This window comes from Aphelocoma coerulescens, chromosome 1A (assembly GCF_041296385.1).
Source record: "Aphelocoma coerulescens isolate FSJ_1873_10779 chromosome 1A, UR_Acoe_1.0, whole genome shotgun sequence".
NCBI lineage: Eukaryota > Metazoa > Chordata > Aves > Passeriformes > Corvidae > Aphelocoma > Aphelocoma coerulescens.
Window position 1 is genome coordinate 53,017,551 of NC_091014.1, and position 24,331 is coordinate 53,041,881.

A 24,331-nucleotide genomic window follows, 5' to 3' on the forward strand; every position below is an offset into this window, starting at 1 on the left:
TTCAGGTTTTGGCCTATTTTCTAACAGTGCAAATAGAAAAGCCATTTTGCTATTTGCATTTTTTGTAGCTATGCAGAGATGATTTTCATCTTCTTGTCCTCACAAAATGCAAGTTAAACAAAATCTGCTGTCTGTGTTCAACTCTTTGAACTCTTGTGCTGTAGAAGAACAGTCAGATGCTGTCATTTTTTAGTGTCAAATTTAAAGGTTACAGCTATTGTAAGGGTTTTTTGGTGACTATTAAACACCCCATTTTTCACCCTTGAAGAGAATATTTAAAACAGTAGCTAATGCACATCTGAGTAGATAGAAAGTTATGTGGAAAGATCTTCAACTAAAACAGCAAAAATTTTTAGGGGAAAGACATTTTGCAAATGTAGCAGTACTCTGTTATACAAAATATGTGGCTCTTTTTCTCTTTTGCAAGATTTAAAGCTTCACATGCCCTTTGTTTTATCCATCAGGATTGTAATCTTTGGCTTCTGGCTGCAAACACAAAACACAGGCAAGAATGCAAGGTTGTCATGTGGCACAATCCTGCAGGAAAGCTGTTTTGACCATCACTTCTATCTAAGCAGACGAAGCAGAAGTAGATAATTTCTGGGAATGTGCCTTGTGTTGCTCTGTAGTCGTGCTTTGTGAGTCTCTGAAAAATGTCACAGGCATCCTTTGAAAAGGGCATTGTGAGCACTGAAAGCTAGAAGGAGGGTGGCTGCTGTACAGGCTGAGAATTTCCAGGAGCTTCTTTTTCACTTCAGTGTATCTGATGCTTGCCAGTTTTTGTGCCCACATCCAACTCCTCTGTGTGTTTGTGTTCCGGGATGCAGAACACATGACTCTATGTAGATCCAAAGAGGATGGAATTTGTGCATGGAGATTCCAATAGGATTGCTTTTGCAGGTGCTGAGGTGTTTCTGTGCTCTAGGTCTGTGCTACCACACTCTGATGCAGTTTTTGCTTGGATGTGCAGCCTGCTGGATGCTCGAGCTTATTTCAGAGTACGAGTGTATTTTATCCTCAGACTCCATGAGGGGAGCGTGCTGTGGTTCAATTGCAACACGTCACACAATTAGAAATTATTGTGATACAGCAGGCAATCTCATGATTATCATCTTATTAGGCCTCTCATATCACTAGCTGCATTTTTTTCTAGCCTAAGGTTAGTGGATAAAACGTAGTATTTGTTATAAAACTAAAATGCAGTATTTACATTCTTGGGAGTCTGTGAGACATTACTTAAAATGAATTCTAAAGGAATTGCTATTTACTGGGGACAGTTAGTGACTTAAGGGTACAGAACACAGGTTATGCTTTGGCATACCAGTGGTGATCATCATCTAGACAAAGCTTGTGGTAGCTGGTCTTCTGCATCCAGCACAGCCACCATCACAAAAACCCAAGGATCTTTGAGGTACTGAATTCAGGAAGCGCAGTGCTTGCCACCTGTGAGTTTCTAAGGTTAAGTCATGTCTCTAGACTTCAACATCTCAACCCCAAGATTTGGCCATACATCCACACTTGTGTTTGTGTAGGGTAGCTAAAAATGCTATTTCTGTGTTAGTCTTTACCTGATAGTCTAATCACTTCTCAGTTAAAAAAAAAAAAGAAAAAGTTTTTTAAATACTTGAAAATTATACACTTCCAGCTTTATTGCATGGGTCTATAATTAATATTTCTGTTCATATTTTTGTAGTTATTTCTTATTATGAATCTTGTCAATATGTGTGCTAATTGAAGGAGACCTGTCTGTTGAGGATATAATCAACCTTTGGTTCCTGTTACATACAATAGCTACAGTAGAACATATTAAATGTCAGAAACAAAACAAAAGAAAAAGACAGTAGTATAAATTGTTTAACTGTTAATTGGGAGGTAGGAGCATCTTTCTATGTTTGTCAGAGAAAGGAGAGACAGCAAGCTGTTGGAACGTGATGATTACCTACAGGTGCAGTATTGTTCATGACATGAGCTGCTCTGCCATCATGCTGGTGACTTCAGGGGCAGTTCTTCAAGCCTCAGCCATATTTTGTCTTCTACCTAAGGGCTGGGATAGATGAACTGCTGTGCCTGCACGGAGTTTTACTGACTTGGAACCGTTGCAATGTGGCTACAGAGCCGACATTTCAAGGTTGTAGCGTGTTCTATTTGAGCTGCAGCTAAACCCATTGCTTTAGCACCCTGAAATAGCTCTTCCTGCTACGTAACGTGTCCCCGTCATTCTCACACCACTGTACGTATCAGATCTTTGTAGTGACATTCCTGTAGTTTTATGGAATCTATTTAGAGTAACGAAGCAAAAATTCAAATTTGCGCTTCCACATTGGCACCTGCTTCACTTCCAGGCTTTTAAGCTGGAACTGTAATTTCATTTAGGACAAGGAGTTAAAAACATATATGTGGACTGTAACTATTGTTACTCCCAGACTTGATTAATAAAATGTACAAACCTGTAAAGTCTTTTAAGATCTAAAAATGATAACTTATTTTAATACTCCATAAACCTCTGAATCCTTGCTATTTTCTGGTTCATAGCATATAGCACAGCACCTCAAGTACAGAAGCTGCAGCTAGACTTTTAATATACTTAGTGTCATGCTCTGAGAGTAAGACTGGAACACTAAGCAAGTATTGTAAAATAAAAAAAAAAAAAGTAGAGGACACTTGCAGCTGTCCTCTACATTTTTTCTGTTTCTGGCATGTTGCACAGAAGTCTGTAACTGGTTTTATTTTAATTTGATCATATACCTATAACTTGTGTCCCAGGAATTATTTGCTGGTTATTTGACTTTGATTTTTTTTTCTTGAAGCAAAATTTCAAAGCCTTCAGGCTTTATGTGTTGAAGGAATCTGTACATTTAAGTGGAGTCTCATTGTCAGAGGCCTAATAACTGCATCTGCTTTGTTTGTATTTTTAGATATCTGACTGTGTGTGTTTTCCATGTGTTTATATGATCTGTGCTTAATAAGACATGACTGAGCAATAAAGTTCATTGTGTTAGGATGGAAATATGCCCTTTCTGAAGCTGTAGAAGGAAGAACCATACTCAGGTGTTTGATAGGCTGTGTTTGGTCCTTGATCCCTGCCATGATAAAAGAATTGCAAGAGAAAAAGTTGCAAGAGAAACATAATAATTCAGGGGAGTAAAGCCTGATATGCAATATGGGTTTCTTCCCTTCGCATTCCCACAGTTGTCTTAGCTTCATTCTTACTTGTTGTCTGGGAATGGTCTCCTTTTTGTGGCCCCATACCTTTCCCACCCTGGGCACTCTGGAAAGTTATCAGATGAGTTTGCAAAGGCCGATTTTCCATGCAAGAAGCAGGTATGAAATCTGGTCCACGAATGCATGGATCAAAGGGTTCCTGGTAGAAGTTCCTTGTCTCCCTTTTCTTCTTCAGTTTGGAGGTGGTATAATCCTGATTGTAATGAAGCTTTGCCTTTTTTTATTTTTCATTTCAAGATTTAGGTAATGTCTTTTGAATGCCAAGAGTTAATGGTGGTGGATGGAGCAGATTATACCTTAGTTGTATTTGCTGTAAATGTTTTTTGACACAAAGCCGTAGCCATAGTCACCCACAGATCTGATAACTGTTACCATGGGTGACAATTTCCATTTTGCTCCTACAGAGGATGAACTTTGTGAGAAATTTCACATATGTAAGATTTTAAATTAACTCTGTGTTAGGCCTTGAAAATATCTTAGTCCTTTCTGCCAGTAATTTCATGTTTACTGTGACAAACCAATACCTCAGGCTTTTCACACAGTTAATGAAAATCTTAAACTTCAGCCGCATCATCAGAGAGCTACTGCTGTACTAGAGTTACTGACAGTCATGCTGAAAGTGGGCTCTGGTGAGCTGAAAGCAGCTCAGCTGGTGAGTGTCTCCATGGTGAGCTGAGGCAGGGTACCACAGTTCCCCCTGCCTGTGTGCTTCAGCAGCCAGGGCAAGCCCAATGCAGGCAGCTGGAAAGTGGCTCTTTTTGGGAAAAACAGCTGCATGAGCCAGTAGGCTGTGCAGGTTCAGAATGCTGACCCAGGAGAAGGGCTGGCTCTCTGAGGCAGGGTGTCAGGGAGGCAGGACCTCAGCTCTGGCTTCCACAGCAGCCTGGGACTCACCAAACAATGCAGCTAATGGGAACTTCATTTGGCTGTGTTCTGTGCCACGCTTCTGTTGATTGGAATAGCTGGGCAGTGGGGAAGACTCTGAAAAGCTGCAGCACCGTGTCTGTAATGCCGTGCTTTGGCAGTGCTGGCAACAGTAGCAACGTGGAAAGGAGCCTTTCTTCTGTTTGGGTCTAGGAACACTCATAATTCTTCAGTCACAGTAACATTCTCATTGAAGGGTGTCACTGAAGAGCAAGCTTCATCTGTTTGAGTGCCAGAGATGTGTTTCTTACCTTCATAAATATATTTGGATTGACTTTTTTAGGTCCATCTTAATTTTTAATTTTCTGAGTTTGTGTATTTTTGGATTTGAATAATCACAATTTAGCAGTTGTGGCTTCTTTTCCTGTCCTTAACTTGACACTCGTATTTTAGGCTTAATCCAAAGTCATTTACCAATGTTGGGGTATGGTATCTGCAAGAATTCTCAAGTATGATCAGGTCTGTGTACTGGATGAGAAGCTCCTCAGAGCTGCAAATGGAGAAAAGGATGCTGATGGAGATCTCTCTTCTCTCAGCTGTGTATTCTCCAGCCCCTTTTCATATTTCTGCAGCATGCAGCAGCTCTTAGACACTGCCCCACTGGCAAGATGACAACCCCTTCTGTGCATGTGACCCAGTTTTTTAATACCTTTTTCCTCCATGCTGTGAGAAATGCTTTTTGAAAGTGGGGTGAAGATGATGGGAGCAAGAGAGTGCTAACTGCCTTGCTCTGTGGTTCAGGTTCTGTGTCTCTTACCAAATCCTACGGGTGGGAGCCCCACCCTGAACCGACAGCGGAAGTCATCGAGCCTATTTGCAGCACTTTATCTCATCTTTTTACGAAAGCATAGTAAACAAGAGAGAGAAACCAGAATTTGGTTGAGAGCAGGGGTGAATAGCTGCAGCAGAAGGTCTTCTGCCATTCTGGATTAAATCAGCATGTCTGAGGTTGGGTTTGGACATGACACAAGCTTGCCTTTGTCATAGCAAAGGAAGGTTTTTCCTTTCCCTTAGGAACAGGTCTAACTGAAGAGCAAAGTATTTTACTCAGTATTCTGAATTTAGCTGTAGCCTTTCTACAGACACTGTGTGTTGTCTTACCAACTGTTTGCAGTTCAAATATCACCTTGTTGTCTATGATGAGGTAGATACTATGGCCAAGGAAAGCTCACATGCTGCCTCTGCTCTGTCAGTCTACAAGTCTGATAGCCTCGAGTAGTGATTTACTGATTATAGAAGGCTTTGCAGTCTCTGCTTCCCACAAGACACTTGAGCTATGAGGATCTGTGCAGATCCTTTCGCCTTTCTTTCTTCCCTGCGTTTGGTTCCATGCAAACCTCAGTGTTTCTGTCAGCTGCATAACCAAATGCAGGGTGTACGGGTGTTTTGACCTCTTTTTGTCAGCAGCTGGGTCAGTCCCCTTCCCCTGCTATGTTTCATTCTTAGAGTGTCTCAGCCTAGTTCTGATTTCACTTATTTCTTGTGCTAGATAACAGGAACTTGGACATCTTCATGTGAATATCTCTGAAAGTTTTGCACAGCTCAAATCTGCTTTTGTACACTGCAGGGTGAACCCTGAACAGAAATGTTTGGGCCATTTTGCCCAGCTTTTTGTCTCTGCTGTTATATTGAAGATTTGGGTTTGATTCCTGAGTCTTGATCCAGTCCGTTGTATATAGCAGCACCAGACTGATGCTTTGCTTGGCTTTTTGTGTCTCAAGGCCAGGCTGGATGGGACTTTGAGCAACCTGGTCTAGTGGGAGGTGCCCCTGCAGCCATAGCAGGGGGGTTGGAACTACATGATCTTTAAGGTCTCTTCCAACCCAAACCATTCTGTGGTTCTGTGATTCAGTCACACTTCCATTCACATCTGCAAAATGTGGCTTGGATGGGGGGAACACTCAACTCAGGCATTGCAGTTCTGGACCCTGTTTCATACAAGTTAATACATTGCTTTGATGTGAAGATTAGCAACTTTCATCTCTGGGCTTTGTATGAAAAGGTGTGGGTTGATGTAGATGGTCTTGTGTGCTTCTGCTTGGCTTTGGGGGGTCAGATGGAAGGACACAGTGGCAATGTACAGCTGCAACATTTTTGAAGCAGGGTGGAGGCACAGAACAGTTGCACCAGAACAGTTGATCTGCAGGGAGATTTGTTGTGGTAGCTGAGGGTGTGACCACAAAGATGCTCATTCTTCAGGAATTCTGGAGATGAAGCATCAAAATGCTCCAGAACAGGCAACAGAGAGACTAAAGAAATAGGATGTATGTGGTAGGAATTTCATGAGATCCTTGCTAGCCAGCCTGTCTGTGGCAGCAAAATCAAGTCCTGCTGTCAGTCATCTAAAGGTGAGGGGTAAAACTCATCCTCCTAACAGCAGATTTTACAAACTGCCACAGTTGTCCAAGTGGGACAAAAATGTGTACAGCTCAGTGGAGGGCACCTGCTGGGCTGTGCTGTCCCAAGCCCTATTGATGATGCTATTGTCCCATCTGTCACTGAGCCTTTTTTAGTGCTTGTTGGGCCATTTGTAACACCAGGCTGTTTTCCTGTGGTGGGTGGGGCAATTTGAAGACATGAGGGGCCGGCCATGGTTCAGCAGAGTGGGGGCTCCTGCTGCAATGCTGGCTTTAAACTCAGCCTCTCATTTCTGACTTTGTCTGGCAGGGCAGTTGTGCTCAGCTTTGCTGACACTATTATTTGTGGAGCAGTGCTGTAAACCAGCATACCAATCCAGGTTAAAAGAACTCTTTCAAAACAACTGTGATTGGAGTCCACAGACCGTTTTGTCAGCATAACCAAGGGCTGACATGCTTTGTCCCAGACCTAGGTACAGGAACGAGGGCAGAAAGTGTACCTGCAGGTTGCTGAGGCTGAAAATACCATGTACATGTCATGTAGAAGTAAAATCAAAAGGCAGGCAGGAGGTAACCTAACTGAAACTGGGCATTGCAGAAGTTACTTTTGCATTCTCAACTATTTCTTTTCTGCATACAGTGAAAACAGAAACTCAACAGCTCCTACAACTGTAGTTTGGCAAGTTTGGTGGTTTTTTTTCCTCTGGCAGCACTCTGTTCTCATCAGGGCTCACTCAAAGTTAGCTGGATAGTTAGATCAAGGATTCAGGTTAAGTTTGGAGAGGGGCAAGTGCCGTGGGGAGGTGCTGGAGATACTTTGTGGCAACAGTTCCACAGTACAGCTCCCTGTGCAGTACAATTGGAGCATCAATGGCAAGGCAGAAACAAACGGAGGTGGAAAAGAGATCATTACTTAAGCTGGATCTACCAGCAGACTAAATATTTGTTGAAATGCTTCCCAGGGAATTTGGGGTGTTAAATGTGTTTTTGCACTTCTTAGGTTTAGTAAGGCACTTGAAACAGCCTTGCCCGATGTTTTTGGAAGCAAGCTGGGACTACTTGAAGCTGCCTATGCAACTTGTGAGGGAACAGTATTGGAATAAAGGGTTGGTGTCAGACTGGGAGGTTGTGTTGGGCAGGGTTGTTGAATGGGATGGGAAGGGAGAAAATCAGTGTTTGACATGATTCAGTATTTTCAGTGATTTGATGTAAACAAAGGAACGGTCTGCATGTTTATTAAGCTCCTGGTCAGTAGGCTGGGGGGAGGACAGGACTGGGACTCACAGTGTTTGGAGAAGCCAAGAACTATGGAATAAAATGAAAGAAAAAGGCAGAATATCTACTTTTTGTAATGCCTAGTTGGTGGCATGAACTGAGAAGAGTGGCTGGCTTGGTACCGGCGTGGTTTGGTTGAGGTAAGCATAACTGAATGCTCTGCATTTCATGTACACAAAAAGGCAAACTGGCTGGGACATGTGACTGAGAAGTGTTATTGAAGAATCATTTAACTCTGTAACAGCCAATAAAGCCTAGGCTGTGGTATGTACCCAGTTCTGGACACTAGGCTTCAGCAAAAATGCAGATCAAATGGAAGGAGTCCAAAAGAGACTAAACAAGCAAAGGTCTGGATAATGTTCTGTGCAAGGGAACGTTGAAGCAACTGGCTTTGTTCATTTTATATAACAGAAGATTGTAGGAGAACCAAAGTTTTCAAAAGGGATAGATGCAAAGAGGAAGAAAATAAATTGTTCTTTGTAATGTTTGCAGGTAAGGTGGGGAACAAAGAGTATAAATTGTAGAAAGGGAAATATAAGTTAGACATTCAGAAGGGTTTTTAAATAGTAAAAACATGTATGCACTGGGATAATTTCTCTGCAATAATATTGCATTTTTCATGAGAGGCCTCCAAGAACAGGTTAGACAAACTACTGTAAGGAATAGTTTAGTGTATTTTATGCAGGTTGAGCAGTCAGAAAGCATCAGGTGACTGGAGTTGCCTCACCCATACCCTCTGTGGTTATATCTGATGCTTCAGGTACTAAGGGCTGTGGATGGAGTGGGAATGCTGCCGCACGCCCACCTGGTTCGCACAGGTTCTGCTCCACCAGCTCAGCCACTCATTCACATACATGGCCAGAACGAGCCACCACAGCTGATATGGCTGAGCACGGTAGAGCTTTATCAATATGGGTAGTTTTGAGTGGAATGGATAAAGCAGCACTCTGGTGAGTGAGCCAGATGGGTTATGAGGCACAGGAATAGTTTTGCAGGGATCAGTGCTAAGTGGCCGGGAACGGCAGTGGTAGGAGCTGGAAAAAGGGCATTTCTGCACTGTGGGTCTCCTTTAGAGCTCACCCAGAGCCTTATTGCTTCCGAGTTCTTCACAGGATTATATTTTTCCTTTTTTTTTTTCAAATTTGCTGTACTAAAGTTAACAGAGTTGTTCCACAGCTCTGGGCTAAGTAGTCATTTCAAAGCCAAAAAATGTGCAAGGCTTAGTTAACTACAAATGGAGTATGATTTTACAACAGACAGCCTATTCTGACATGTCAGCCTCATCCTAGATTGCTGAGGGAAGCAGTGAAGGATTTGTGCCCTCTTGACATTTTCAGAGGTCGAATATGAAGTCCTCTGTCATGTTGCCAGCCCAGAGAGCTACATCCCAGTGCACGTTTCCACAGGACTAGTCATGAGAGACTGAAATTGTTCTTTATGAGATTATTCCTGTAGCAGCTCTGCATTACTTACTGTTAAATGCATATGTGTTTTCCTTTTTTCCTACTCAGGGATTCTTTTCTTGCTTTGTTCTTCAGTATGCAAGAGTTTTCCTGGACTACCTGTGACACCAGCTGAACTCCTGCACTTTTCTGACCATTAGCTGTGGTCAGGGAAATGTCACTTAAAGTTCATCTGCTGCCTCATACTGACAGCAGAGGTAGGCAGGAAGGAGAGAGTAAAGAATTACTGCTGTGTCTGCACATTCTGGTAGAGAGCTTTTGAAGACTCAAGATGAATCCTGCTTTGCTTGTCTCCAGGGTAGATGTTTATGCAGATTTAAATGTTGCTTGCTATCTTTGCCCAAGTGGACCTGAGCTTTTATTTCACTTTTCCGTGATATGCACACAATGAAAGGAAAGCATGTTCAGCTTCAAGCACGTGTGTATTCACAAGCAGCTCATGCGACTTGAAAAGAGTATTGTTTGTTCCTTGCTCTTCAACGAAGTGCCACGGTCAGACTGCCCAGGACGCCTCCTTGCAGGCATCAGCTGAGGCCTTCTTGGTGCCTCAGCTAGATGGGAAAGTTTTTCTCATTACTTTGTAGTTGCTGCAAAACAATATCCCTACCATATGTCTTTGGTTTATCTCAAAGTGCATTTCACAGCTTGTGTGACTTTCTCTGGTGATTTCTCTCCATAACCAGATTTATGAAACTAATCTGAACAGGACCTATTTGGCCCATGTTGTAGGGTCTATATACTCACTCACTATAGTTTTCAGTTATTGTTAATTTATTCTACAAATTATTCTTCATTCACTTCTGTAGTCCAATTCCCATCTGTGATGCCTGGCATGTTCAGAATTCCTGCCATGTGGACTGAATTCTACTTCTTACCCCATTGATGTGAACCTAGAGGGACTCTGTATTTCATAGGATGTGTCTTAACGCTCTCTGTGGCTACTCCATTCCATTCTGTAGGAAAGGGCTTGGAAGGCTCCACATACATTAGAAGTAGTTTCTTACATTACATTTATGCAAGGGCTTTTATTTTTTAATAGTCTTTTGAGACTTCATTATGAACTTACCTTTGAGAAATACTTAATCACTGGTCTTAGGTGAAAAATAATATGAGCAGACTATGTTTCACAGGGCCTAGATGCAATACTTTGGGGTTACTAACTATGAGCTTAGTTTTATGTCTTTGAAGACTTGCAACTTATCTTTAAAGCTGAGATTCTTTAACTTTTCTGTTTAGCTTGATGGTAATTCAGACAGTTTAAAATATGAGTATTTCAGAAATATGAAAAGAAATTATTATGCTCCCTTCAGCTAATTCTTAATCCAAACCACAGTGTGGTCGTTTTTAAAAAAACAAGCTACTTGCAGCTTCAGGGAAACTGTGAGGAGCTGCTACACCCTCTCTCTCTGGTTTTACTGTGACGTGAGCTTTGTGTGCTCCAGAGGAGCCAGGCAGAGTGAGAGATTCCTCCAGGGTTAGTGTGGTCCTGGACAGCAGAGGATCAGTTTCTTAAAACCTGATCCATTTTGGCTCTGGTTTTTAACAGGGCCCGAGGGGGCAAGGAGGTCTGTTCTATGGAGAGGTGAAGCTAATTCCTCAGGTTGTGGTTTTCTGTCAATAGACAGATCTACTTTTCACTCCAAGTGTTCCTGTTCTTGCGGTAATTTCTCTTACAGGGAGCAATATATGTGTCCTGTGGACCTGCAGGATTTGCAGCCAGTCCTTGCACGTGTACAAAACACTGGTGCAGATTAAGGAAAGACTTGCACCTTCCTTTGACATTAAAAGATAGTAAAGGGGATTTACAGTTCATTTGCACTGTCCCCCATCCTTCCATCCATTTGATGTATCTCTTCAAAGTTTCAGAGTGTTTTCTTCCCATAAGGGTCCTGGGTATCTTACTATCTGTTGAAGCTTGTAAAAGGCATTTTTTGAGGGGCTGGTTTTGAATCATGTTCCTGGACCCAACTTTGGGAGCAGTGGTTAGTTTGACCAGAAGTGTACCTGTGTTAGACTCCCCAGTGGCCCACAAAAATTTCAGATCAGTTCCTGTGTCCCTGTGCTGTCAGACAGAGTATGACAATTCCCATTGCTTTGTACCAGCTGGAGATCTGCCTCAGTGTGTTGGAAGATGCAGGAGGCAGTTGCTGCGGTGCATTTGTTGACTTAGTTGGCCTGAAGGGTTGTGCAGTGAGAGAACTTCCATCATTCTAATTCATTCACTAAATGTTTTTCCTCTCCACAGCTCTGAAAAGTCCAGCTGCATTTCATGAACAAAGAAGGAGCTTGGAGCGGGCCAGGGTAAGATGCAATATAATCTTTAGTGTTTTGGGAAAGTCAGGAATAGTATGTCTTGTGTTTTGGGTATCCTGTAGCTGCTAATGAGATGCAGAAGGGAATTGTTCATATTCTGGATGTAATACAGCTTTCTGTAGTCAGAGATGTATTGGGTGGGGTGTTCTGCAGCTTGCATGTGGTGCTGGTTAACCCTCAGTGAACGAGTTGTGCCTAAAAGCCATTGACTATGGTGGCTGGATCTTCCCTAGAGTCATCTTTCCGGAAGTCACTGATACTCTTCTTCCTCACTGTCCATGCACTTGACATTTTTATTTTTATAGTGTCTGTTTCGCTCTTAATTGCTATTAAATGCTCTTATCATGTGGAGCTCAGTTCCAACCTTGAGGAAAGTTTCTCTGTTACCTGCACATACAATTGTTTATCTAGGAGACTAGAACTTCAAAACTGAATAGAGAGGATCTCCCCAAAATCTCGTGACACTGAAATCCCAGACTTCTGGCTCTATAGAAAGAGGAAGCTAGGCATCACACTTCATGTGCCACCTTTTCTAACTAGGGAGTTTCTTGGTAATTTCTGTTCCTCAGAAGACATCTGGGGCTGTTTTTTTCTGATGAGTCTACAGTGGAATGAAACTTGTTATGACCAAGTTTTGTTTTAAAAGTGAAAGCAACATAAGTGAAAAAAAACCAGCTGTGATTAAGACCTGTAAGGGAGGCCCTTTAAACTGTGGAAGGATTTGAACAGGGGATTTTGCATTAAGACCAGTGACCAAAGGGCTTTTGCTTATTTCTCCTCTTTTTTTCCTGAAACTTTATTAAGTTAATATTTTTATGTGGGCAGTTGAGCAACTATGGTGCAGTTTTCTGACTGACTTTAATACTTGCTTTCTCTGAAGGCCCATCCTGATGGCCAGTCCTTACCAGTCTAGTACCCACTGCTTCCAGATTCCCATTCCTCAGCTGTGTAAAGAGTAATGTGTTCAGCCTGTTGGGATCATCTCCATACATTGCTCTGTAGCACATTCTCCAAAGACAGAGCTAAAAGCAGCTGTGGAAGTGAAATAAGCTTTGTCACAGTATTTAGATTCTGCCCCCCAAGGGACTGCATGGGGTCTTCAGCTTAACAAATAACATATCTTTAATCAAATTAAAGAGTATGCCCAAACCATAACTCAGCCCTGAATGTTGGTAGTACACGAAAGTATTTTCTGTGAACAATGGAACCCCAGTGCATTTATCTTTAATGTAAAAAGAAATCTCATGGATGTTACCCTGGCACAAGTTAGTGGTGGTGCATACAACAGGAAAAGAGGACTTCATCTCCTGAGGAAGTCCTTCCCAGTTTCCGTTCTGTGGGGCAGCATTGCACAGTTGACTGAGGTAATTACACTGGAAGGTCATCTTTAGAGTAAGCTCATTTTCTGGGTGCTCTGGGACAGGAGATAGGCCCCTTCTCCATTCTGTGCTTATTTAGATCTCAGTAACAGCTAAAGATGGTTGTTTCTTTTCATTGTGCTGTTCAAGATTACCTCACTCCTGTGTCTGATCAGCTGAAAGTGGTTCTTGCTTGTCTGTTTTTGCTGCAGACAGAGGACTATCTGAAACGCAAAATCCGGTCTCGGCCAGAGAGATCAGAGCTGGTTAGGATGCACATTCTGGAAGGTATGGCACGTGCTGAACGTGGAAACACCGAAAAGAAACTTTATTGTAACTACTTTTTTAGCAGCTTTCTGTTTTGCCACTGACCTCCAACGCTTCCTTCCACTTGGGAGCAGGCAGAAGATCATGCCTGTTTGCATGATTCCTTGGGAGGGATTCAACTCTGCTTGCTTGGAGATTATTGTCATAAGGACCTGTTGTGTGAAATCAAGTTGTGCAGTTTTATGTAGCTGAGCAACAATGAAATAGAATGACCATGGACTGCTCTTCTACTAAGGGAAGACACTGTAAAATGTCCAAGAGGGAGTGAGGCAGATGTGATCTGATTCCTCAGCTTCAGAGAGGGAGTGCTGTGCTGCTGCTGAGCACCAAGCTTGGGGCACAACCAGAGGGAAAAGATGAACGAGAATTGGGTGACATCAGTTTAAGAACAGTGAATTTGTCACAAGGACTACTGTAGTTATCTTTATAACCTAAATATATATAGTATGTGTCATATGCCTTTATAGTGCGTATCTATTGTTCTCTATCACCTATTTTTCTGTACAGTTATCTACTGTTGCCTTTCTGAATAGAATTAAACTGCTGAAGGGTATGGGTTGACCATTGTTGGATTGATGCTATTTTATTTACTTTCCCCCAAACAGAGACCTCAGCTGAACCCTCCTTGCAGGCTAAGCAGCTGAAGCTGAAGAGAGCCAGACTGGCAGATGACCTCAATGAGAAGATAGCACAGAGGCCAGGGCCCATGGAGCTGGTGGAGAAGAACATCTTGCCTGTGGAATCGAGCCTGAAGGAAGCTATTATTGGTAAGGTCAGATGAGGATCCTTGTGGAGAGCATTTCCCACATGTGGCTGTGATTACCTATCAATCCACCTGCATGTCTAAGGGAGTGCAATCCCATGGCTGGTCTTGTTTTCCTGGCCCAGAATCACAGGCTTTCAGCCAAGGATTTGGAAAAGCAGATCTCTGGCCCAGATAATGCTATGGAGACGTTAAATTATAGGGAATGTGGACGTTCTGGAAAAATGTGAAAGTAATTGTATGCCCTAAAGACTTGAAAGACTGTTGAAGATTGTATTCCCTAGATTGTCTCCTTAAAATCCCTCTCTCAGTATAACATGTCAACAACATGGTCAGGCAGAACTCACTGACTTAGATCAGGAGGGGAGACAGAATATAAACAGGTGTGATGAAACAAAAGATGTCTGTGAACTCAAAAACTTCAGAGGATTCAACCCCTTTAAAAATAAACCAGAACAGATGTAAATCATGCCAGTGCCATTCCGAGGGTTGAAAGGAATGCTGAGGAATAGCCTTCCCACTGCCTCAGCAGTGCTCTTTCCCATCTCCCCAGACTGAGCAGTCTATGTGTCTGTGGTTATTCATCCCCTCAAACACGCACACCTACTGTAAAGACAAATGGGACACAACTGTGAGCGGGACGGAATACTTTCCATAAAAAAGGAAAAGGATGGTGTTGTGGGAGAGCCTGGCTTCACTATTGAGCAAGAAGTAGTTGCGGAAGGGTGAACTTGTGAACTGAAGCATAAGAGATGTGGCTTCCTTCTGACTGGGCAAAGTACATCTCTGGATTCCTCTTGATTTTAGGTGAGGTGCAAATGACAGTATTTCCCTGCTTAGCAGGATTAATTTGAGAAAATGTAGTCTAAAAAAACATTGTTACATTACAAATGTACACTTGTGAATTTATCTACTGGGCGTGTAGATGGACAGAAATGCTAATAGCAGCCAGGGCCACCACTTAATCCATACCCCTTGTTGCTTGTAAGACTAGAGGACAATTTGGGATTCTGTCTTCCAAGACAGAAGAATCCAGGAGAGATTCTACCTTCCACCATACAGGAGGAATACCAAAGAAACTGTGGCTCAACCTTATACTGTCCAGTCTTTTTCTTTGGTGCCAGATGATAGTGAAGTAAGCCATGCCACAGAGCTGGGTTTGGGCAGACCTAAGTACTCTTCTTACACTCACTGATCTTGCCTGGCTAAGAAGCAAGAGAAATGGTTCACCCCAGTCTGCATCATTTTATTCTACTGATAGACAGTGAATGTAAACACTTAAACCTGATCCAGGTGGGACTCTGTTCTCTCATTTTAGCTGGTGCTTTAAGCACAGCTCTCTCCATGCCATCATTGTCTTTGTGAAACATCTAGTGTCGAGCGAAATCATTTCTTACTCCACTTTACAGACCAGTTGATGTTTGTGTTTTTAGTTGGACAGGTGAACTACCCAAAGGTTGCAGACAATTCCTCCTTTGACGAGGACAGCAGTGATGCCCTCTCCCCAGAACAGCCAGCCAGCCATGAGTCCCAAGGGTCTGTCCCATCGCCGATGGACTCCCGGATTTGTGAGCCTCTCCCTAGCACCACTGGCACGTCACTAGCTCAGGTGAGACTGTGGAGGCCTCCTGCAGTGCCCTGGAGCTTCATGCTGATTTGTGGCAGAGGATCCTAAAAAGTGAGACTAAGGCTTTCCTAAGAGGTGTAGTCTGTGAGATTTCACTAGGGATCTGAGCTCTGTGTGGTGTCAGTCACGTCCTCCTCTGGTTATTCAGAAACCCTCATGGTGGTGCCATGTGGGGAAGGAGGCAGCCATTGCTTGGTGATACAGCCTGTGTGCAGCTGATCCCAGCAGGCAATGCTGGGAGATACAGGTGTGAGATTTTGATTCCTTTTCTGCCCTAAGAAGTTGTGCTGCTTCTCAGGGACAACTGAAGCAGTGGGTTAAAGGAGTCTGATTAAAGATTTGAAACCTGTGCTCCTTCCTTCTAAGTGGACAGTTCCTACACTCTATTAAACTGTTTCCCTCCTCTTGTGTGTATTCATGATGCCTTTTTCTGTCCCTGCAGGGTTCATCCCAGTTGCAGATTAGCGCAGACTCCAGTGAAACTCTTTTCCTACCTGAGCAGCCACCTCCGCCACTGCCACCTCCACCTCTTCTGCCCCCTGGTCTTACCAATGGAGTGGCTCTTACTGCTGCCAAGCCCCCACCAACACTCATTAAGGTACTATTTTGGGTGATGTCTTCATTGTTGTCGTCTGAAAGAAGATAAGGTGGTTACTTTTAAGCAGGTTTGGAGCTGGAAGTACTAGATTAACAGTTGCAAAGGAAGGAAACGTTTCTCATTAGTGTATTCCTCTGACACTAACTGTAACATATTTAATGGGATTTTCTGCTCCGTGGAAAGCAGAATTCACCTTCTATAAAATGAGTGCTGAATGCAAAACGTTTTGAAACAATAAGTGTTATCTATAATTAGAGTCAATGAGTCTGCACTGGATGAGCAGATGATCTGGTGTGCTGGGAAAGGTGACCTGCATTATGGTGCAGTGTAAGCTGCTGCCGGTGCTGTGTCTGTAATGTTATCTCAGAGAAGCATGGAAAGACCCTGAGGTGAACAAACTAGAGAATTTCAAAATTAAACTCCCAGTCTGTGTTCTGGTTTACATGGGATGTTATATCAGTGTTTCTATTCTTACTTGCTTCCTCCTTTTCTTCTGAATAGCAAAGCCAGCCCAAGTCTGCTAGTGAGAAGTCTCAGCGCAGTAAAAAAGCCAAGGATTTAAAGCCGAAAGTCAAGAAGCTTAAATATCATCAGTATATTCCCCCGGACCAAAAGCAGGACAAGGGAGCTCCTCCCATGGATTCATCCTATGCCAAAATACTGCAGCAGCAGCAACTCTTTCTCCAGCTTCAGATCCTCAACCAGCAGCAGCAGCACTACAACTATCAGACCATCCTGCCAGCCCCACCAAAGTACGGGTCCGCAGTGGCAGCTCTCTTAGGAAGTGCTTGCTTCCCCAGCATTGTTACCAAAGACGTGGTGTCCTGGGTGTGAGGGGTGGCCACTGGGTGTGACGGGTGTGACACACTTGGTCTTGTAGGTTCGAGAGGGCCTCAAAAAGAGGCAGTGCAAGATGAATCAGACAAAAGCAGCTGAAGTGAGTCGGTTGGCACAGTAAGGGGCACGGATATAGCCAAGAGCACTGGTGTGCTTCAGTGTTTAGGGCAGCACTGGTGACCCAGCTGTTTCTGAACATGTTTGACACTGAGGGCCTCTGGTGTCTTCCCACTGTGATTTTGATGTCTGCTTTCTTTTTTTTCCTGCAGGCCTCCAGGAGAGCAGCAGAGTGGTACCAGTGCCCCTACCGTACGCAATCACTCTGCCACAGTCAGCAGCACATCTTCAGTATCCTCTGGTTCTAGTGGGCTGATGAGACAAAACAGTAACTCTGCGGTGGGCAAGCCTGGCCCTCTCCCTGCCAACCTGGATGAGATGAAGGTAAATGTCCTGTGAAGCCGCAGAGACCCTTTTTGCCATTGTCAGTGGGGAGTACTGAACGATGTTGCTGCCCCAGAGCAGGGCTGAGGTGGACTGACAGGAGTTAGTGATAGCAGCTGGGACTGCTACCCCCCAGTCTGTACCTGAGGTGCAAGTTTGTTGGCCTGCAGGAAGATCAGTTTAGTCCTTTGTCTCATAGCTCTGGTAGCTGTTGATAGTTGTTTAGTTAGAAGTGTATGTTCTCTTAATGTTGCCCTCTTTTTTCACCATCTGTCAGGTAGCAGAGCTGAAGCAAGAGCTGAAGTTGAGGGCCTTGCCTGTCTCGGGCACAAAGACGGACCTAATTGAGCGTCTCCGAGCTTACCAAGAGCAGAACGGTGCAGCCGGCCAAACAACCCCCACTCCCAAGCCCAGCACAGCAGCCGTCCTCCCTAAAGCTGCCGAAGTGGTGGTAGCCTTCCCAACTGCCAGGCTGAGCACAGGGCCAGCCCTGGTCACCACTGGCATTGCACCAGCAGAAGTAGTTGTGGCCACAGTTACTGGTGGAGGCGTGATGAAGTTTGGGAGCACAGGCTCAACTCCTCCTGTTTCTCCAACTCCTTCTGAGCGCTCGCAAATGAGCACAGGGGACGAGAACTCGGGCACTGGAGATACCTTTGGAGAGATGGTGACTTCACCTCTGACCCAGCTCACCTTGCAGACATCTCCAGTGCAGTTCTTGGTGAAGGAAGAAAGCTCCAAGTCCGCCTCCTGCAGCATAAATGCGGCAGCCAGGTCAGAGCGGTGTAGCGCTGGTAACAGCAGAGATGCAGAAGTTAGGGACAAAGACCAGATGCTGCAGGAGAAGGACAAGCAGATCGAGGAACTCACCCGCATGCTGAAACAGAAGCAGCAGCTGGTGGAGATGCTTAGGCTACAGCTGGAGCAGGAGAAGCGCTCTCAGCAATCACAGCCAGCCCCAACAGCCGCAGGAGAAGGAACAGCCCTCGCCTCCAAACCAGGAGCATTCGGCACCCAGATCAAGAGTGAAAACGGTTTCCTGAGTTGCCAGTCTGCGAAGCAATCCAGTGGCCAAACAGACCAATTCAGCCCTGCACCAACCGCTAGCCAAATGGACACTTCGAATACAAGCCCAGTGCCAAAGAAAGCCGTGATAGTGAAGCAGGAGGTGCCAGCCGCGGAAGTAGAGCCACCATGCCAGTCCCACAGCCCGCGGCTTTTCCTTGGCCAGCAAGGGAGCGCCCTGAGCGACCTCATCAAGGGCACCCCTCCCCCCACCCTCATCACTGACTCCACAGGGACCCACATCGTCCTCACCGTGACCAAGCAGAGCGCTGAGAGGCAGGGCCTCTCTCCCCACGGAAAGGCAGGGAGCAGCTGCCCACCCTTGCAGGTAGGCAAGGGTTGGATCCCATCACTGCTGCATTGGATCCCATCACTGCTCACATTTGGGTTCCTCTCTCCTCTTCCCACTGCAGTTACCATAGGATGACTTAATGGGGTGGAAATTCAGTGCAGTAAATACTGAAAGGGCTGAGTTGCTCGCTACAGTGGCTGCTAGATCGTGGCTTTGTAAAACAGAGCAGTGTAAGCAGATCTTCAGCAAAACGACTGGAATTTGACAATGATGACCTGCATACAGCAGTGCACGATTGGCTCTGTGCATCACAGGCTGTTCAGCATTCTTCCAAACACATGGTTCTGCCTTTTGTCAGGCAGGACCTCAGGCTTGGATGACAAGAGTTTGCTGCCACAGTTCACTAGTTTTTGAAAGAACAACTATGCCTGTGGTAGTAAAATGAGCAGTGTATTTCACCTCTTGTCCTTTACTGTAGAGATCGTAGTTGGAGTGATAGATGGGTCATCTTATCTACCAAGAACTGAAATCAGACCCTGGGAGCAGACTGTTTGCTTTTTGGCTGCTCTTTGTTTTAATGAGTGTCAGTATTTCAGTGTTAACAAAGTCTTTCATCAGAAATGATTTACTGTTCCCCTGCTGGCATGAGCTCAGCACTTAACAGAAGTGTTCCGAGTGTTCCTTCCAGGAAGGGATAAATATGCCCAGGTTTTATGGCATATGTCAAACCCCAGCACCTTCCATGACATCAATGATAATTTTCATTCTCTGCTGATACATTTCTTGCACTTTCTGCAGAGCAAGTGGCAGTGTCTGCCATCAGGGACAGGCACTGAGCAGGCTATGTTTGCTGTATAGCAGGTGAGATGTTGGCAGCTGTCTAAACATCAGCATCCAGTGTCATCCTTGATACCCCAGAGTATCTCACCTGAACTCCACTGCTGCTCCACAAGAGCACAGCTCCTGTGTCAGGTCTGGCAGCCCTCGAGGCATGTCATGGGTAGCCCAGGGATTTAGGCTGGTACTACCTCCTCTCATAGGACTCTGAATTGCACCCCATCTGATTTCTCTGCTCAGTGAAAGAGAAGGATTGAATTTCATGAAGAATAAAGAGTGGGGAAAAACAAACTTACAAATCCTGTAAGAAACCTAAGCCCTGTGTCCATGTCATGTCTGGGGAATAACCTGTTATGGATACCCTTTTCTTTCCAGAGCGTACAATCATCACCCGCTAAACCTTCCAGCCAACCGCCGTGTCAGGTACCTACAAACACCCCTCAGCAGCCCACGCAGCAGCAGCAGCCCAGAGGACCAAACCAGTCTAAGGTAGCTCACTGCCTGCTCACTTTTCTGCCTTGGTTTTGTTTGTCTGCTGCCAGGGTTTGTACCCACAGGCAGATACCAGTGGGTGTTGTCTGTGGATTAAAAATGACGAGGGGCCAGAGTGGGCAGCCTTGATTCACAGGGATGTCCCAGATTGTTGAAGGAGTGCTGCTGAACAGAAAAGGTGGCTGCTGCATGGAGAGAGGGTGATCTGGGCAGAGTGCATGGTGCTGAAGGGGCATGCGAGCTCAGAGGGGTAAACAGGCTGTGACCTTTTAGTCTCTAGTAGTGCCGAGCATGCTGTAATTTCCATTCCCCTGCCTTGAGCATGCCAGTTAACCACCTCTTTGTGAAGTGCTATACTGCTTCAGGAAAGAGAGCACCTCTGCCTTTACCCCTCTCCAGGTGCTGGCTGTAAAGAGGCTCTGCTGTGCATCTCTCCCTTTCTAGCCTGCTTAGCTGTAGCTCTAACCTGTAATTAAGATAAGATACAGAAAGATTATGAAGAGTTTTTAGAGCTTGGAGGATCATTTCTGAGTCAGTTCCTGGAAAGGATATGAAGACAGAAGTAATTTCTAGTATATTTAGAGTGAGATACTTGCTTTGCAAAGGGTCAGTGCCTTGGTTTTACTTTGAGACCTTGGATAAAGTGCAGAAGGTAAATGAAGGGACCTTTTTCAAGAGTCCCTTAGCCTGTGTGCTGCAGAGGCGTCTGTACTGACTCTCCCAATCCTTTTGCCTCCCTGTAGGGTCAGAAGCTAGGTCTGCAGGTGGTCGGTCACAGGGCCGCTGGCTCACACCATATTGTCTTTCTCAATACCTGCAAACCTGCAGCCTTTCTTCCCCAGTGGTTTCCATAAGCAGTCCCTGAAAACTGGTGCTTCTGGCAAAACCAGCCCACCCAGTGTATCAAAAAAGGTACCCTCCCAGCACGTCCCAGCGGCCTGTGCCATAGCGATGGTTTCCAGCTGTTCTCAGAAGAGTGAACCCTGGCCAGCACAGCTGGTCTAGGGTTGCTCCTCTGCCTGTGGGTCACAGAACAGATGAGCAGCTTTCCAGGGAAAACAGGATGGGCAAGGGCATCAACATGTACACACGTGTTGGAAGTAGCATTCAGCTGCTGCCCAGGGTTTGCTGCTCCAGGGGAGCAAGTGTCCATGTGGGTCATGCATAGCTGCTGTAGAGGCAGAGGCCTGATGCTTGTTTCAGCTGTTCTTATGGGCAGTTGTGTGCTGATTCATCTGGTAAAGCTGAGTCATGAACACCGCTTCCTGCAGCACTTGGGGTTTCCTTTGGATCTCTGGTGCTGCTGAGTGCTCTGGTGCTCTCTGCCCACCATCAGGCTGTGAAACTTGTGCTAAATGAAGCTGGCTTGTTAACCCAAAGCAGGCACTGCAGAGGGAGGCAGGTAGAAGACAGGCCCTGGATGTACTGCACAGAGTAGGTTGAACACACAAGGGAAGTGCCCTTTTCCTCCAAAGTGCTGGAGGAATCCCCCACTTGGACAGATGAGGCTCTCCCGGTCCAGGAGAAGTGAGGAGGTGGTTTGTGGTGTGGCTGCTTTAGCACTGGAAAAATCAGCTAAAGATTTCCACCTGTGAGTTGGAGGGGAAATTTGTCTTCTTCCCCTGCAGCCCGGGCATAGGGCATAAAGTCCAGGAGAGAAGGCAGACCGCTGTGCAGTGCTCACAGGGAGAGGTGATGGTCTCTCAAAGCAGCCATGAATCAGGAGTTGATGTGGACTTTTCCCTGATTTGCATTCATTCCCTCTTCTGCCTTCATTCTAAACAGTCCTCATCGCAGCCTGGCTCTCCTGCTGCCCCTTCCCCCTCCCAGATGGACCTGGAGCAGCAACAGCACACGCCGCTTTTTGGAACTCCTCCACCACCTCTTTCTGTTCCCTCGGTCCCAATGAAAGAGCCACCACCAGGCTATGAAGAGGCCATGAAGCAACAGCCAAAGGCCCAGGTGAGAGCAGTTACTCTCCCTGGTTTCCTTGGAGAGCAGACGAAAAGTTGCCATTGTGAAACTACTTAGTTTCTTGATATGGGGGCCAGTGATAGGAAATGGAGACACAACTGCACCTTCCTTGTTGAATTTCCTCTGGAGGGTTTGGGGCAGACCGTAAATCACAGGTAAAAATCCCAAGCCATTCATTGCCATTGCTGACCATGCTTTCCCAGCCAGTAACAGCCTGGGTTACAGAGGACTCTGGTGCCATGCTCGTGGTGTGCTCGTTCTTGCTAGAGAACAGCCCTGTCCTTGGGGCAAGGGAGGAGAGCCAGCAGCCAAGGGTGCTGCTGGAGGTGGAAGCTCTGCTGGTAAATAGGAAGCTAATCCTGCACTTGCTCTCCCCAGGAGAACGGCTGTTCCAGCCAGCAGATGGACGACCTGTTTGATATCCTCATCGAAAGTGGAGGTAAGGAGACAAAGCCAGCATTTCCCATAGTCCCTGGGTCCGAATCTGGGGACTGCAGAGCACCAAGAGGAGAGTCTGTCATGGCCCCACTCTTCTCTCTGGTGTCCCTTCCAGTGCCTTTAGCACTGGCAGTAGTCGTTAAGGCACTGAGGGAGATGTCAGTCAGGCCTTAGTATGGTTCTGTGGTTCTTGATGGCACTGCTGCATCAGATCCGGGCACATTGCTTCTGAGATAGTGGACAGAGATGGAATTCCGTGGAGGTGGGCTGAAAACTCCCCATAGTGCAGCAAGCACAGGCACAGGATGAGTTTCCTTATCCCAGCTGGTGGTCAGTGATGGCTTAGTCTGGGGGGGGTCCCTGTGGCCCTGGTGGGTGGGAGGGATCCTTCTGATCTTCAGCCAGACTTTTCCTTACCTGGCTTGCTTGTTCCCTGTACAGAGATTTCTGCTGACTTCAAGGATCAGTCGTCCCCAGCTGGGAAAGAACCACCTGTGGCCCCAGCCTGTTCCCCACCAGCCAGCAGCCACCCCTCCTCTGAGCTGGCGGTGCCAGTGTCCTTGGGGCAGCCGGTGCCCGTGGGCCGGCTGGAGGACTTCCTGGAGAGCAGCACCGGCCTCCCGCTGCTGACAGCAGGCCACGATGGGCCAGAGCCCCTGTCCCTCATTGATGACCTCCACAGTGAGATGCTGAGCAGCTCGGCCATCCTGGACCACCCGCCTTCACCTATGGACACCTCGGAATTGCACTTTGCTCACGAGCCATCTGGGGGCATAACCCTGGATCTGGCTGAGGCTAACTTGGACAGCATGGACTGGCTGGAGCTGCCAGGGGGGTCTGTCATGAGCCTGGCTCCCCTGAGCACTGCGGCTCCCAGCCTCTTTTCCACAGACTTTCTTGATGGACATGATCTGCAGCTGCACTGGGATTCTTGCTTGTAATTCTGTGAGCAGAGACTGAAGGGAATGGGAGTGGGAGGGCACAGGCATGCAGGGGGAAGAGGCCAGTCAACCAAAAAAAAGAAAAAAGAGCGAGCTCCTAAGTATTTGTACTCCTCCCCTAACAGTGTCCTTCCTGCATGAAGCTGGCAGTGGGACAGGCCAGGGCAGGGAGAACGGCTGCTGGGGGGGATGAGGCAGGAGGAGCTGTGGGGCTGGTGGCCTCCTGCCCGCTCCACACAGCCTGGCCCAGCCGGGCTGAGAGCAGAGCCAGCAGCCCCTCTTCCTCCAGGCAGGAGCAGCGATGGCAGTGCATTGTTCCCTCACGTGGGACAGAGCATGACTGGGCCTGAGCTGTTTCCAGAAGCAGCCCTCTGCGCCTTCCTGGGATTGGCGGATAAAGGGGGTTGTGCTGCCCCAGCACGGTCGGTCTTAACGGTTGTGGAAGGGGATTCTACCTCTGGAGCAGGACACACAGGCAGGACGGCTGCCCGGGGCCCAGGGCAGCTGCCCTCTGCAGCACCTGCCGTCTGTCGGGGGGGAGGGTCTGATCTGCCGCAGGGCTGGGAGGAGCTGGGCAGAACAGGCAGCTTCTCCAAATGTAGCCAAAGGGAACCAGGGCTCCCCACCAACCTGGTAACGTCTAAGCTGGTTTCCCAAATATTGCTGAGCTTGGCAGAGGCCTGCTGGCCTGCCTGCTTGCTTCACTCGCTTTGGGCTGCAAAACCATTTTTTAAGGTGCTAAAATCAGGTCCTTATATGTTAAAATTGCTGTCAGGCACAGCCCATT

General features: G+C 46.1%; 1 protein-coding gene across 1 annotated transcript in view; it reads left to right on the forward strand.

The window, feature by feature from the left end:
• Positions 1–23,620, forward strand: part of MRTFA (myocardin related transcription factor A) — a 74,186-nt gene extending 50,566 nt beyond the window's left edge. Inside the window, exons 3-14 of the mRNA XM_069002713.1 lie at positions 11,487–11,542; positions 13,125–13,200; positions 13,845–14,006; positions 15,436–15,611; positions 16,072–16,227; positions 16,729–16,979; positions 17,334–17,505; positions 17,783–18,898; positions 20,075–20,188; positions 21,977–22,153; positions 22,544–22,604; positions 23,045–23,620. Coding sequence (XP_068858814.1) covers positions 11,487–11,542; positions 13,125–13,200; positions 13,845–14,006; positions 15,436–15,611; positions 16,072–16,227; positions 16,729–16,979; positions 17,334–17,505; positions 17,783–18,898; positions 20,075–20,188; positions 21,977–22,153; positions 22,544–22,604; positions 23,045–23,544 — 3,017 coding nt within the window. The 3' untranslated portion in view covers positions 23,545–23,620. The remainder of the gene's footprint in view (positions 1–11,486; positions 11,543–13,124; positions 13,201–13,844; positions 14,007–15,435; positions 15,612–16,071; positions 16,228–16,728; positions 16,980–17,333; positions 17,506–17,782; positions 18,899–20,074; positions 20,189–21,976; positions 22,154–22,543; positions 22,605–23,044) is intronic.
• The last annotated feature ends 711 nt before the right edge of the window (positions 23,621–24,331 follow it).